General features: G+C 37.8%; 1 protein-coding gene across 1 annotated transcript; it reads left to right on the forward strand.

Annotated features, from left to right (window-relative positions):
* Positions 1–287: 287 nt before the first annotated feature.
* LOC139797582 (granulocyte-macrophage colony-stimulating factor receptor subunit alpha-like) lies at positions 288–10,659 on the forward strand. The gene is made up of 9 exons (XM_071747103.1): positions 288–391; positions 4,464–4,593; positions 4,701–4,876; positions 5,653–5,792; positions 7,447–7,485; positions 7,973–8,111; positions 8,691–8,778; positions 9,345–9,426; positions 10,396–10,659. Exons 2-9 carry the CDS (start codon positions 4,466–4,468, stop codon positions 10,462–10,464), a joined length of 861 nt encoding a protein of 286 aa, XP_071603204.1. The 5' UTR covers positions 288–391; positions 4,464–4,465; the 3' UTR covers positions 10,465–10,659.
* Positions 10,660–13,121: the final 2,462 nt, after the last annotated feature.

Consider the following 13,121-nt stretch of genomic DNA (forward strand, 5'->3'; position numbering starts at 1 on the left):
ATAGATTCATCTACCTTTGAGGTTGTGCCCTGCACAAATGGTCATGTGATAAATGTGTGACAGAAATTATTGGGGAAAAAAAAAAAAAGTGAATGAGGTGGTGCAGAGGGTGTCCCTCTATTCTGCATCTGTTTGTCTCCTTGTAGAAAAAAAGTGTCTTATAGACACTATGCTTTTCCCCTTTACATTACAGAAGTAGAGGGTAAGGGAAATGAGTAAGACATCAGCAGGATTTTTACACCCTGTTAGATGAGCTGTTCAGTAAAACGTAATAATGAAATCACATTGTCAAAGCACACCAAAGTAGGCCACCAAGGTACTTCCACAGCTTCTGTCCTTTTTGTATCTCAGTTCTGTAAGAGCCACAGAGAAACGGGTTTTCAAGGAGGAGGTAGGTTTGGCTTTGTCTTTGTCTCTTGTTTACTTTCAGTCCAAAGGAGCTGGGGAAAAAAAATACTGCATTTTCTTTGGGCTATTTTTTTGGTTGTTAAAGTAACTGTGAGGGATGGGTGGACTCTACATGCAAATGTATTTTGTCTGATGAATGTCTTAGTCAAAATTTCGATGGTGTCATTTTTTCTACAGTCTGCAAATAATTGTATGAAAAATATTTACACTTAGCAGAGTTTCCAGTATTACTGGCTTCATCCACATAGCAGTGTTTTGCTGGTTAAGTTAAATTGTGTGTTTCAGCACTGAGGAGCATTTTCTCTTGAAAACACAGTTGAACTGGAAATGTTCATATATTAGCCCCTTACATCCATAAAGCAAAATTACTATTAAGCCAGAATGACTCCCTTTGAAGAGTACTACCTTTAGGCACCAGGAGAATGAAAGTATGTTAGTGTCTTTTCTCTTATTACAATAGTGATTTTTAAAAGTGTGATGTTTGTTGATTTTTTTTTAATTGTTACTGTTTTTTCTATTGCAAACCTTATTTTTCACTGTTTATATCATAGCAGTAGTGAGACATTGCAAGCTACATGGCTATATGTTACTTCCATAACAGAAAGTTTGGACCACCTCTAGTACTGTTCTTCTACTGCAACAATTTTTCTAAAGAGAAGGAGCACATGATACTAGCACAGGCATGAGAAAGAGGAGTAAAGGGCATTTTCAAAAAAAAAATTGCAGTTTTGAGCAACAAAAGAACAGTGGCATCATTTCTGTTTAGCACTTACATGTGGGTTCTAGATGATGCAAGAAGGAAAATGAATGAATCCTCCTGTATTCAGCTGACCAAGGTGGATAAATTAGTTTTAGAGGGATCCCTCTGGGCTGGTCACCTCAGGGCTATTGTTTCAGTGACTGGTAGGAAACAAACATAGTGAGGCCTTTATTGACCTCACATTTATCTTAAACTTGGCTGAATAAACTTGTCAGGAAAGGGAATAGACTGACTCACATGTCTGAGTGATCTTCTTGGCAGGTACTTGACACAAGCATGAATGTGACACTCTGTAGTTAATCATGGCTGTTGTGTAGGCAGTGTAATGCTATGGTTGCAGAGCTTAAGCTGATCAGCTTAAAGAGCATCAGAATATATCACTATACATTTCTTATGGATATTAAAACCTGAGGATATTGCTAAAGAGGCCAAGGATGGGGTTTCATTTGCATTTTTCTTGACCACAATGCCGTTTTAGGAGTTCCTTTCACCCTGTTTCCTGGGTTGCCAGGCAATTATTCATCTGCTTGCCTGTCCACACATGGACCAGGCTGTGATCTGAACTGAACTCAAAATGACTTTTTTCTTCTGATTTGCAGCATCACCAAGGACTTCACAAAGTCCATGCCTCTCAGGCCTTTTCACAGCACCTGTGATCATACTTCAGACTGCTGCATTTACCTCACAGTTTCTTGATGAGAAGAAAACTTCTCTATTTCTTTTGTAAATGAGGAAATGAAGTACACAGATTGGATTGACCCTTGGTCATAAAGTGAATCTGTGGCAGACCAAAGAACTGAGCAAAACTCTCCATCACCTCAGTGCAGTACAGTAATCACTAGACTCTCAGGAGAGGTTTGTAATATATATTTATATAAACTTACACACAAGTTAGATACAGGCAACTCTATACTGAAAACTTATGGAGGGTGGGGAAGGACAGGGGATGCTTAGGCCAACACCACTGTCATAAGACATGTCACTGAACTGAACTCCTGAAAAAGTTCCAGCCTTCCTCTTGGAAGAGAGGAACTTTTCCAGAAACTGAGGAGTTCTCTGACAGGAGTTCTCTATTTTTTATCTATTAAACAATTTTTTTTTATTTCCAAAATTTTAAGAATCAGCTGGTTGATACTCTTGGGACTCCTTTGCAAATTTCTGACAGCATTCCCCCTAGTGCATGCTGACTCCCCATGTGATGCGTGTTGAAGTGAATATTTCCACCAAGGCGCTCTTGAGAGATGAGTTTTAGTTTGTCCAGCTCTACTTATAGATAAGCTGCACACGCTTTGAATTCTCCTTTTGCTCATCCTGTTGGCAAGGGATGTTATAGAGACCAAAAAAAAAAACCCCCAAAAAAACCCAAGCCAAACCAAACCAAACCAAATCAATAAAAAAACCCCAAAACCAAGCCAAACCAAAAGAACAAACAAAAAAACCCCACCCCCCCAAAAAACCAAACCAAAACCCTAACCAAACAAAAAAACAAAAAAAAAAAAACAACCAAACACAACCTGCATTCACAAGTGATGAAGGAAATTAATGGGGGTCAGGCTTTCTGAGACTGCTAAGCACAGTCATCTATGAAGTAGACTTTAACTTGGGAAGTCCATAGGGCACTGCTTTCTTGTGGCTGAAAGACCATATAGGTAAAGGCTTAGTAGGTGCTTTCTCTCTTCACGTATTTTTTTCACTAGGTGTCCACTGATGTCAGAGTTTTGATCTGCTCAAAAATTGTATTGCTTTTTAAATTGGTGCTGCCAGCTACATGATCAGATGCTTGTGGGAAGATGAGGAGGAAGAGGGTTCCCGTTTGGCTTCAATGAAGCTTGGACAGGATCCAGTCACTTGTTGACATAACTGTGGAGGTTTCTGAGCTAAACCTGTCTTAGGCATGTAGGAATTTTTAAGACTAACTAGGGAGCTACATGTAAAATCAAGCAGTTGTGGTGCTTAAGGTCAATGAAACCCTCTCATGGAAATCTGTGGTCCAGTCCTTCAAGTTATTATTTTAATAGTTAAGAAGAGGTACTGCATGGTTATTATTTCCTTTGGAGATCACACATTCTAAGAGAGAAGAATGACACAGGGAATCCATTCCCCATTCCTGAATTGCCTTCTAACTTAAGAAACCTCTCAGCTTTGGCTTCAGCTTTGTCTGAACAAGCTGCAGCCTGTTTCTATCAAGATAAAATACATGCCATACTTTCCTGAAAACTGTGACATTTCTGAAGGACCAAGCTTAAGTGAGCAGTCTTAGGGTTAGGTTGTAATGAGCTGTCACACAGAACAAAGAGATGTACAAGTTTTTTAAATCCTAAATTATTTATAGGTCAGCCAAGAGTCAGAGTACTTAACATAAGCATAGGACAGAGAACTTACTTTGCAACACAAGAAGGACATGAAACTGCTAGAACAAATCCAGAAGAGGGCAACAAAGATGGTCAGAGTTCTGGAGCACTTCCACAAAGATGGGCTGAAAGATTTGGGGTTTCTCAGCCTGGAGAAGAGAAGGTTCTGTGGAGACCTTGGAGCATCCTTTGAGTACCTGAAGGGGGACTACAGGAAAGTTGGGGAGGGACATTTTATGAGGATGCGTAGTGATAGGACCAGGGGTAATGGCTCTTATCCTGAAGAGGAAAGATTTAGGTTAGACATTAGGGAGAAATTCTTTAGTGTGAGTGTGGCAAGACACTGGCACAGGAAGCTGTGGCTGCCCCCTCCCTGGAAGTGTCGAAGACCAGGCTGGATGGAGCCTTTAGCAACCTGGTCTGGTGGGAGTTGTCCCTGCCCATGGAAGGGGCAGTGGAACTAGATGATCTTTAGGGTCCCTTCCAACCCAAATATTTCTGTGTTCCTATGAGTGTATTTCCCACTGCAGACTGGACCTTGGATAAACAAGTGAGTTACAAAAGTAATTTCACAGAAACACCAAACCATCAGATCCGGAAGGGACCTCTAGAGATAATCTAGACCAACTTCCCCACTAAAGAAGGATCACCAATTTCTTTATTATTATCTTGCACTACATCACTGTATCTGAGTTGATTAAAGAGATGACTAAATCCTAGCCACATCTTCAGCATCATTAATGGTAGTTAATCCTCCTGGCTCAGTGCAGATAAAATCATTGCTATCATAAAGCACACAATTGTAAGACTCAAACAATTTGCAGTTGGATTTACTAATTTGGTGGCTAAAAATTACTAAACGAGCTTGTAGAGATCTTAATGATTTGAGTACCTATACCGTATTTCTGCAGAGTGGAAATGGGATATTATTCCTGTCTTTGCAGGCATGAATGGGACAGCCATTGAAAATTTTGTCTGTGTCATTTTTAATGTTTCATTCATGAACTGCACTTGGCATGTGAGCGAGACTGCTTCAGGAGATACTCAATATTACCTATACTGGAATACCTCAAAGTAAGTAGGTCTGTTTGAACCTATGAAACTTTAATTTCTGATCTGACATGTGATATCGTCAATATTTAACTCACTAATATGTAACTCATGCAATATGTTATATAAAGGAAAGAAGATTTCACAGAATGTCAGAATTACATCGAGGATAATCATGGAAGGCACACAGGATGTAGATTCCAGAATGTGACGATAGAAAAAAATAAAGCTACTTTCCTGGTAAATGGGTCTAGAAGTGGACAAAGCATCCAGTTGTATAAAAAGAAGATTGTTCTGTTTAGAATTGGTAAGGTTTTTTTTTTTTAAATTTTATTTCCAGTTTTATGCTAAGGGAGTGAAAAATTTATTCCTTGAAAAAAAAAGCATGCATTTTTAAAATACCGCTCCTCAGAACAGATTTTTTTTTTCCCTTCTCCCCATCCTTGATGGCTAAAAAGGCATAAGTACAAGAATGAACTGAATGAATGCAGAGACACTCTGAAATATTAAGAATTGTGACCGTATCAAATATTTATTCTCTGAAAGAAAGGCATCATTTTTTAAGTATTAACTAGCTAAGGATGCTTGAGCAGCACATAACATAATCTTATAATTTGGTTTACTCACATGATACAAAAAACAAACAAACAAACAAACAAACAACAAAGCAGATTGCCTTAACAATGTAAAAAAAACTTTCTCTTTTTAGTGGAAGAATGTTGCTAAGTTAAAATACTATTTCACACTATTTCATATGAAGACAGTATTTAAAAAAAAAAAAAAAAAAAAAAAAAAACAAAAAAACACCAAGCCTGCACAGATTTTGTGCTGAACTCGGTAGAATCTAACAAATGGTTTGTACTTTTTAATTTTACTTGCTGTTGCTGCTGATACTCCAAGCTCCTCAACTGGGGTGTTAAATCAGGAAGCCCTGCTTCAGAACATAGAGTGAATATAATAATTCTGGTAAAGCTGAATTACAGTTTTTTAAACTAATTGCTTCAAGATCCACCAGAATTTAAAAAACACAGAGTGAAGAGAACCGGTTTTTAATCAATTGTGCTTCTAACCATATTGTTGTAGAAAAACTCACCCCTCCATTAAATGTCACTGTGAACTGCACAGAAGCTTCCCATCGTTGTGAAATTCGGTGGCAACCACCTCGCACGAGTCACGTGAAAAGACTTCATTGCTTCAAATATGAAATTGTCATAGAAAACACGGTAAGAATAATTATGTCTCTTAGTACTATTTTGTATATATGTATTTCAATACACGCTACCATTCAACCACCACCCTGTTCTCTGTCTCTGTTTAAGTCTCTCCTTTTTTATATGTACTATCCCTCCTGCACATGAGCTGAGGGCTGCTGTCACTTGTGCATTAGAGCACCAAACCTAGTGATGCTTTTCACTCTACAGCTGGTCCTTAAAGGCACTGGGCAAGGGGGTCCCCACATTGAATGTCAAGAGCTATTCTAGCACATAGAGGCAAATGGGCCACAGCACCTGAAAACTTTATTATAGACAGTTATAGGATTACATCAAACGAACTCAAAATATGCTACAAAACCCCAAAGCTCCTGCTAAATTGGATAAAAACAATTTTTTTGTGTTCCTGCTGTTTCTTGATGAAGTTAGGTCAGGACCTTCCTTCTGTGGTTTACCTCTCTACAGTTCCCTGTGCCATCTGTCTTTCAGAAACTCAGACTGAGTTTTTTCTTACTTCTTGTAGTCACCACTAGTGCTCAGTCAGGTTTATGGTATGGTATTACTACACTGGTCCAAAGAAGCAACACATGCTGTAAATTAGGATGTGCTGCAAGAGCTCTTAAGTAACTCCACTTGGGCCCCATACTTTCCACACTGCCCTCTGTCTATCTAACCTTGCCTTCTTCTCCTGTTGCCCCAGTTTACTGACAACAGTGTGATCTTTCTGAAGGATTTTGGGTCTATATTTAGCTAAAGCATACTCAGTAAAGCATACACACTCAGAATGGTTGCACCACAGCTGGAGCAGGGAAATGTAAGGGGCAGTACATACAGCATCTCTTCATTGCAGTTTTATCAAGTATGGTACCCTTTCTTTTTAATTTAAAATTGAATCAGACAAGCATGTCTTTGAATAAAAGTAAATATTATGTCCAGTTGTTGGAGCAGTGTATCCTGGTCCTCCAGCTCCTAACTGTAAACTTGTTATTATGCATTTCAGCAATTGCAATATTTTGAACATTTGGATGAAGACAGGCAGTAGTATTCTATCCATCAAAATTAAGATCTAAAGCATTTGCAGAAACATTTGGGTGTTCATCTTTTTGAACAGTAAAAATTAAAAAAGAAAAAAAACAAGGAGACATAACTTAGTTAAATTAAGTCTTGAAAAATGTAAAAGCTACACAGAGAGAAGTTTTAATGGGAAAAAAATAATGCCCAAGTTAACTAGTAATTTTTTAGATACTTTGTTTTCTGAAGGTAAAATATACAATTTTAATTACAAGGGAATCTGAGCTTTTTTTTTTTAGGTTCTTTAATTGTCAGTTCTGCAATTAAATTTAAAGGGTATGCTATTTCAGATCACCAGTGGTGAGGAAAACCTTTCAGTGAAAGAACAGCTTAACTTCACAGTCTTTAAAAGAACCTTTAGATGCCTGTAAAAGGACCCTGAAATGCATTTAAAAGAAAGCATTTAAAATAGTAAATGTACATTCTTTTATGAAAATCAAGCTTTTATAAGGCAGGAACACTTCTTTTATAGTAAAAAAAAAAAACAAATAAAAAACAAAAAACAAAACAAACAAACAAACAAAAAAACCCCAAAAAGCAAACAAATAAAACCCATCAAAAAACATATAATAATTTTTTTTTCTCTTGTTGCTAGGCTGATCCTGAGAAAAACATCAAAACCACATCTAAAACAGTAAGTGTTATTACAGTATCAATCAAATATTTATGCTAGGTTGAAATGTAGAGCATTTAGAGAAGAAAATCTAGGTTTTCAAGAAGGCTCCATATTCTTCTGAGAAGGGTTTCACAATATCTTGGATTTTTCCCTTCTGTATAATCTGGCTGTGAAACTCCAAATCAGTTTTGAAAAAATCCACAGTGAGGAAATGCCCAATCTGTAAAGAATTGCCTTCTAGTAGAACAAAACATTTACAGAAAATAAACTATTCTGGTTTTGGTTGTTTTATTTTCTCCAAGTCTCATCTTTTAGCAGAGGCTGAGGAGCCAGGGAAGCATACTGCAAATGTCATCTTTTTATCACCAAAATGTTCAAACAAAAGGAATTAAGATGGAACAAACTAACTTATGAAAGGATGATTTTTTAGTTGTTACCTGATACCTTCTTAATATCTGTACATCTAGAGAATAAAAAATTCTCAGTCTGGTTGTTTTGCATTTAGGAAAGAAGCATCATAGGAAACTCCTACATATTTGAGAGCTTCAGTGCAGAGAAAAGGTACAGTGTCAAAATCAGAGCAACTGACAATGGCTGCTTAGTGAGCTCACACTGGGGAGAGTGGAGTGCACCAGTAGAGTTTGGTAAGAATGAAAATCCCTTCACTTAATTTCCCCTCAATTTTTACTTCTCTGCCTCATTTATTACTTCTTATTTACAGAAGGAAACACACTGATATTTGCACAGTAATTTGCTAGGATGAGAAGGAACAAAGAACTGGCATATGTCTTGATACGAGGGAGGTCTCCAAGCACCCTGGTGTCCATGCACACTTCTTTCTATGAGAACTAACTGACTAAAGAACTTCTGTTCTGAGTTCTGTTGCTAGCTCTTTTCCTCCATCCATTTTTACTTCTGATTTTGTATATTTCTCTCTTCTCCTGTTGCTTTCTGTCACCTTGGATTTTGAAGCCTCAGTTCCTTACAGAATGCTTGGAAAAGTCTCTAGTTACTTTAGACAGTCCACATACTGCCAGACATTCTATTCAGTCACATGTTACAGGGAAATTAATTGCTAAAGAAAAAGCTAAAGCTAAAGAAAAGCTAAAGAATCAGTCCCTCCATACAGCCAGTGCTTGACACTGTGATGCAAAGCAGATTGCTGTGCAGTCATTCCTGTTGTGGGATATTAATCAACACTTTGATGATTGCTTGTCTTTCAGGAAAGGAACAACTTGGATCTACTTTGTCATATAAGTTATTTCTGTTATCAATACTGGTAGCAAGTCTGGCGCTTTTTCTCTGCACAGTGTAAGCCTGATTTCTTGTGCATATTTTTTCTTGTGTATTTTTTTCCCTGTAGTTTTAAAAACACTTCTTTCCCCAACATAAAATTTCTTTCTTTTAATGGAGAGGATGGAAGGAGAAAATTGACACTGAACTACAGAAGGAGACAGGACCTGCTGGACTTTCCTCAAGTGGGGTCTATATTTCTGATTCCCATCCTTCTTATCCACTTGTTCAATATAACACAACACTTTCCAATACTGGGGAAAAGGCTTTATATCAGTGCAATTTTCAGACCCTGCAATGTAGATGGGTGGTACATCAAATCGTTTCCTTTTTAGAAGATATTTCCCTTTCAGATATTAAAAAAACACAACTTCCTATGATTCTTTAATAATTCATAAAATAAATCGTTATAATCTAAATTCTGAAGAAATAATGATACCATTGTCTTAACCCTACATAGTTTTTAATTACTCTTCTGGTAATTTTTTCATAAGAGGAAGAAAATAATACCATAGGACCTCTAGTATGTGTTCCTATTTTTACATAGTAAGTCTTTTCTTCATCAACACTTTTTGTCACTTTAGAAGCATTTATTTGAAAAAAACATCTGCTACAGTACCACAGCCAAGGTACCCATTCCACGAGCTCTCTCCAACAGATTTTCAGGTATGTTTTCTTTACATTTGTCTGAAATAGGTTATAAATAAGAGTCCATTGTAGTCTCAAAGGTATGACTTCTGTGTCAGAAAGATGCACAGAAGCCAGGATAATTTTTATTTCTTTTTCTCATTCTTGGGGCACTGAAAGAACAGGTCAATATGCAAATAGTTCTTCTGGTTTTCCTTTTCCCTTCTGAAAAAGAATTGTCATCAGTCTATGTGGGGCAGTGGAGAAAATACACAATTTCACCTTGCCCTTCCTATAAGCCATATGCTATCCTAGAATAGTACTGATCTTAAGCTTCTCAGCATAATAATAATGCAGAATAAGACTGTTTGTCAGTGATAGTGAGAGAACAAACAGAGAAATCTACTACTGGACAAAAATAGTTGTGTCATAGCAGATATTTAGACCCATGTAAGTACATGTCAGTGATGCTGAGGAGGGAAGATTTTCTAGGGAATGGAAAGCAGAGTGTACAGCAAGATGCAGAGAGATTCCAGCTTATGTGGAGAGCTAGAGAGACTCATGAGAAGAATAAGGAACAGACAGACATTGCAAGTAACAAAGGACAACTGCCCATTCAGAGAGCATGTTGCAAAATTTACTGCAATTTGGGAAATCTTTTAAGTTGGCTCTGGATAGTTCTGGAAGCTAGAATGCATCTGCAAGGCCACACTGGTTCACTGGTGAGACTTTATAAATACTTTGGCTTTCTGTTCCTTTGTCATGTCAACTTTTTCATGTTTAAACAATTTGAGTTTTCTGGCTTTTGAGCTGATAAGTCTTTTTTTCCTCTTCTGAAAGCTTGTTATGGAGAGAAGACCTAGACATGTCTGCTTCAGTCCTTTCATTGACAGAGTCCTACTTTATAACAACAGTTGTCTGAATGACAGGAGATTCTCAAAAATTGCAAACTCGTGGCTAATTTCATGCATGAAATACTAATGAAATATTTTACTCTTCATTTTATAGGCAGAATATATGAATCAACTGACAAATGATGAAACTGAAGAAATATTGGTTATTGAAGAAGTGACATAATGTCATACAAGCAAAATGAGCGACTTGAATTTTTTCAAATATATGCGTATTGTTGGCATCCATTTACAGGTTTTTCATGTTGTCTCTGCTTACAAGCAGAGGCAATAATGTTGCCTGAAGAGATGATTCCTCAAGACCCTTTCTTTAAATGCTTCTTTGTATTTGAATGAATTTTCCATAAATAATTTTAATTGTTTTTACTTCTTTTGCTTTTTCTTATGATGAATATTCTATAATGTTTCAGAAAAAATACTTTGGAAGTTATTATACTCTTTTTCAGCACCATGTGAAAGAGTAAAATAAGAACTGTGCTTAAGAGGTGTACTCTTATTCATGATCTCCAATGATCCAGAGCTTTGGAAAGGGTACAAATAAAATTGGAATAAAATAAAATATTAAAAAAAACCCAAACAACAAAAAACCACTACACTAAAACCCAGTTAAGATTAAATCTGTTAAAATTATCTTTTGCACATACAAAATGAGTGCTGTTAAAGAGCTCAGGAGACATTTTTTTCAGAAGTCTATTTGTTTCCTTCAAACTAGATTGCTATATCCTTCAGTACAATACACCCCAGATATTGCTCACAGCCATTCAAAACCAAAAAATATCCTCCTACTTTTCATCACATCTCATCTGTGGTAGATGAAAGAAAAAAAGCTTCAAATAAGATTAATAACAGATAGCAGATAATTATGGGGGGAATGAGGTAGGAAATTTTGGAAATTGAACTTTTGACCTCTTCAGAAGGAGCCTGCCACTTGCTAATTGCTAGTGGTGCAGGCTGGTTGTTTGATTTGTGGATACCTGGACAAAACAGAAGCTGCATATCTTGAACCATCCAATTGGTAAGAAAAATACATTAATTTGGAGGCACTGTGTTTTTGTGGATTAATTATTTAGATTGGAAAAAACAGGGTTTAGAGGCCATTTATAACAATGAAATCCCCAGTGCCATGCCAGTGTCCCATATCTTATCCAGCCCATGCATGCCTCTACATCTTTATATCCTTTTCTGTGTCTTGTCTTCTAAAAACCTCTGCCATCATTCAGACCACTACTGCATCAGTGCATTAGAGTTGTAAAACCTCGGTGGTGCCATGCAAAGCAAAAGAAAAAGTAAAACAAATTATCCATGAGACACCTTGTTAAACAGAACTACAAACAGTTCAACAGAAGTTTAAGACCAAGCCTGACGAACTTCAGCTCTGAGACCTTGCAAGACTTTTGCAAAGTTTAGGGCCTGTTACTACCAATGGCAATGACATCTTACAGAGCTGAGTGATTACTGGATCTTCTCCATCCTGCTTTACTCACAGCTGATCAAGGTGCATTTTTTCACCTCTTTTATCCCCACTGCTTTCACTATGAAAGCTGCTGAGACTGCAAAGCCATTCAGAAAACTTGTTTATTACCAGCACTCTGATAGAAATGCCAACAATCCTCTCCATGAAACAGTGGAGGTGGGAGTGGGAGTGGGATTAAGGTATCCCTTTCCCAAACCTGGGCAAAGAGCCAATATAACACTTACTGGGGAAGGATGTAAGCCACCAGGTAGCTGAGATGCTCACATGAATATAAATCCTTTATTCTGGTCTCCTAAGGCAGTTCCTCTGTTCTGTGGAAAAAAACATTTGCTAAAAAACAGCCAGATCTTGCAGCAAGAACCAAAGAGAGGGTCTTGTGTCCCATTCATATTTTTGTAATGTATGGAAAAGCTGTAACCCACTAAATGTTCTTGTGAGCAGGCTTATCGTTTTTTGAGCAGTAAATAATTACTGTTGAGCTTTTGGGACTGTTAAGAAAGGTTGATTTTAATCTTCTTCCTGCAGTGACACCCTGCAGAACCAAAAGTTTCTAAACAGCCCTAGTGTCTTTGCCTGGCTTTCTCTTCTCTCTCTTCTTTCACTTTCTCTTCTCATTTCTCTTCCAGCTCCTGGGTAATAGCAAGGTTGCTCAGCACACTCTTCAAGACTCTAAAAAATAATAGACTTCAGTAGAACCATCAATAGCACCATATGAGATGGCAGATTGTTTTGTTTTGTTTTGTTTTGTTTTCATTTTTGAAAGCCTCAGGTGAAGACTTGCCCTAAATACAGGCAAACAAAGAAATCCCCTGGGTAGGCCAGTTCTTTGTTTGTGGTAACAACACTGTCCTTGTGGGCTCTTTGGATTGTCTTGCTTCAGTATATTCCAGTTGAAATCAAAAAGTCTCCAAACCCCAAAACCTCAAACCCCAGACTTCTTCATTTTATTATAGAGGTGCATAATATGAGGCAATACCAGAAAGCACAGTGTTCCTCTAACTGCCTGATACACAAGCTCAGAAAGTTTTCAAAGTGGAGCATAGGGCTTTCCCTGGGATGCACAAGTAGCCACACAATTGAGAGTTCAACTGGGGAAAGAGAATCCAGTGCTGGAGAGATGTAATAGTCCTAGTCCCCCCATTGCAGATATATAATAGGGATAACTCAAAGGCTGCAAGCTGACAGCCCTTCCCAGGATCAGATTTAGGCACAGGAACTTCATCCAGGAGCAGGGGGAGGGTGTGAGGAGTCCTCCCCCTAAGGAGGAAGGAGCAGCAGGAACCTGTGCTGATGAGCTGAGCACAACCCCCATTACCTGTGCCCCTGTGCTGCTGGCAGGGAGAAGGTAG

Source organism: Heliangelus exortis, chromosome 1 (genome assembly GCF_036169615.1).
Source record: "Heliangelus exortis chromosome 1, bHelExo1.hap1, whole genome shotgun sequence".
Classification (NCBI taxonomy): Eukaryota; Metazoa; Chordata; class Aves; order Apodiformes; family Trochilidae; genus Heliangelus; species Heliangelus exortis.

Coding starts and splice junctions, on each gene's coding strand:
- LOC139797582 (XM_071747103.1), top strand. CDS start 4,466: ATGAATGGGACAGCCATTGAAAATTTTGTCTGTGTCATTTTTAATGTT. Junction 4,877..5,652: donor GATTGTTCTGTTTAGAATTG/GTAAGGTTTTTT, acceptor ATATTGTTGTAG/AAAAACTCACCCCTCCATTA. Junction 9,427..10,395: donor TCTCTCCAACAGATTTTCAG/GTATGTTTTCTT, acceptor TTCATTTTATAG/GCAGAATATATGAATCAACT.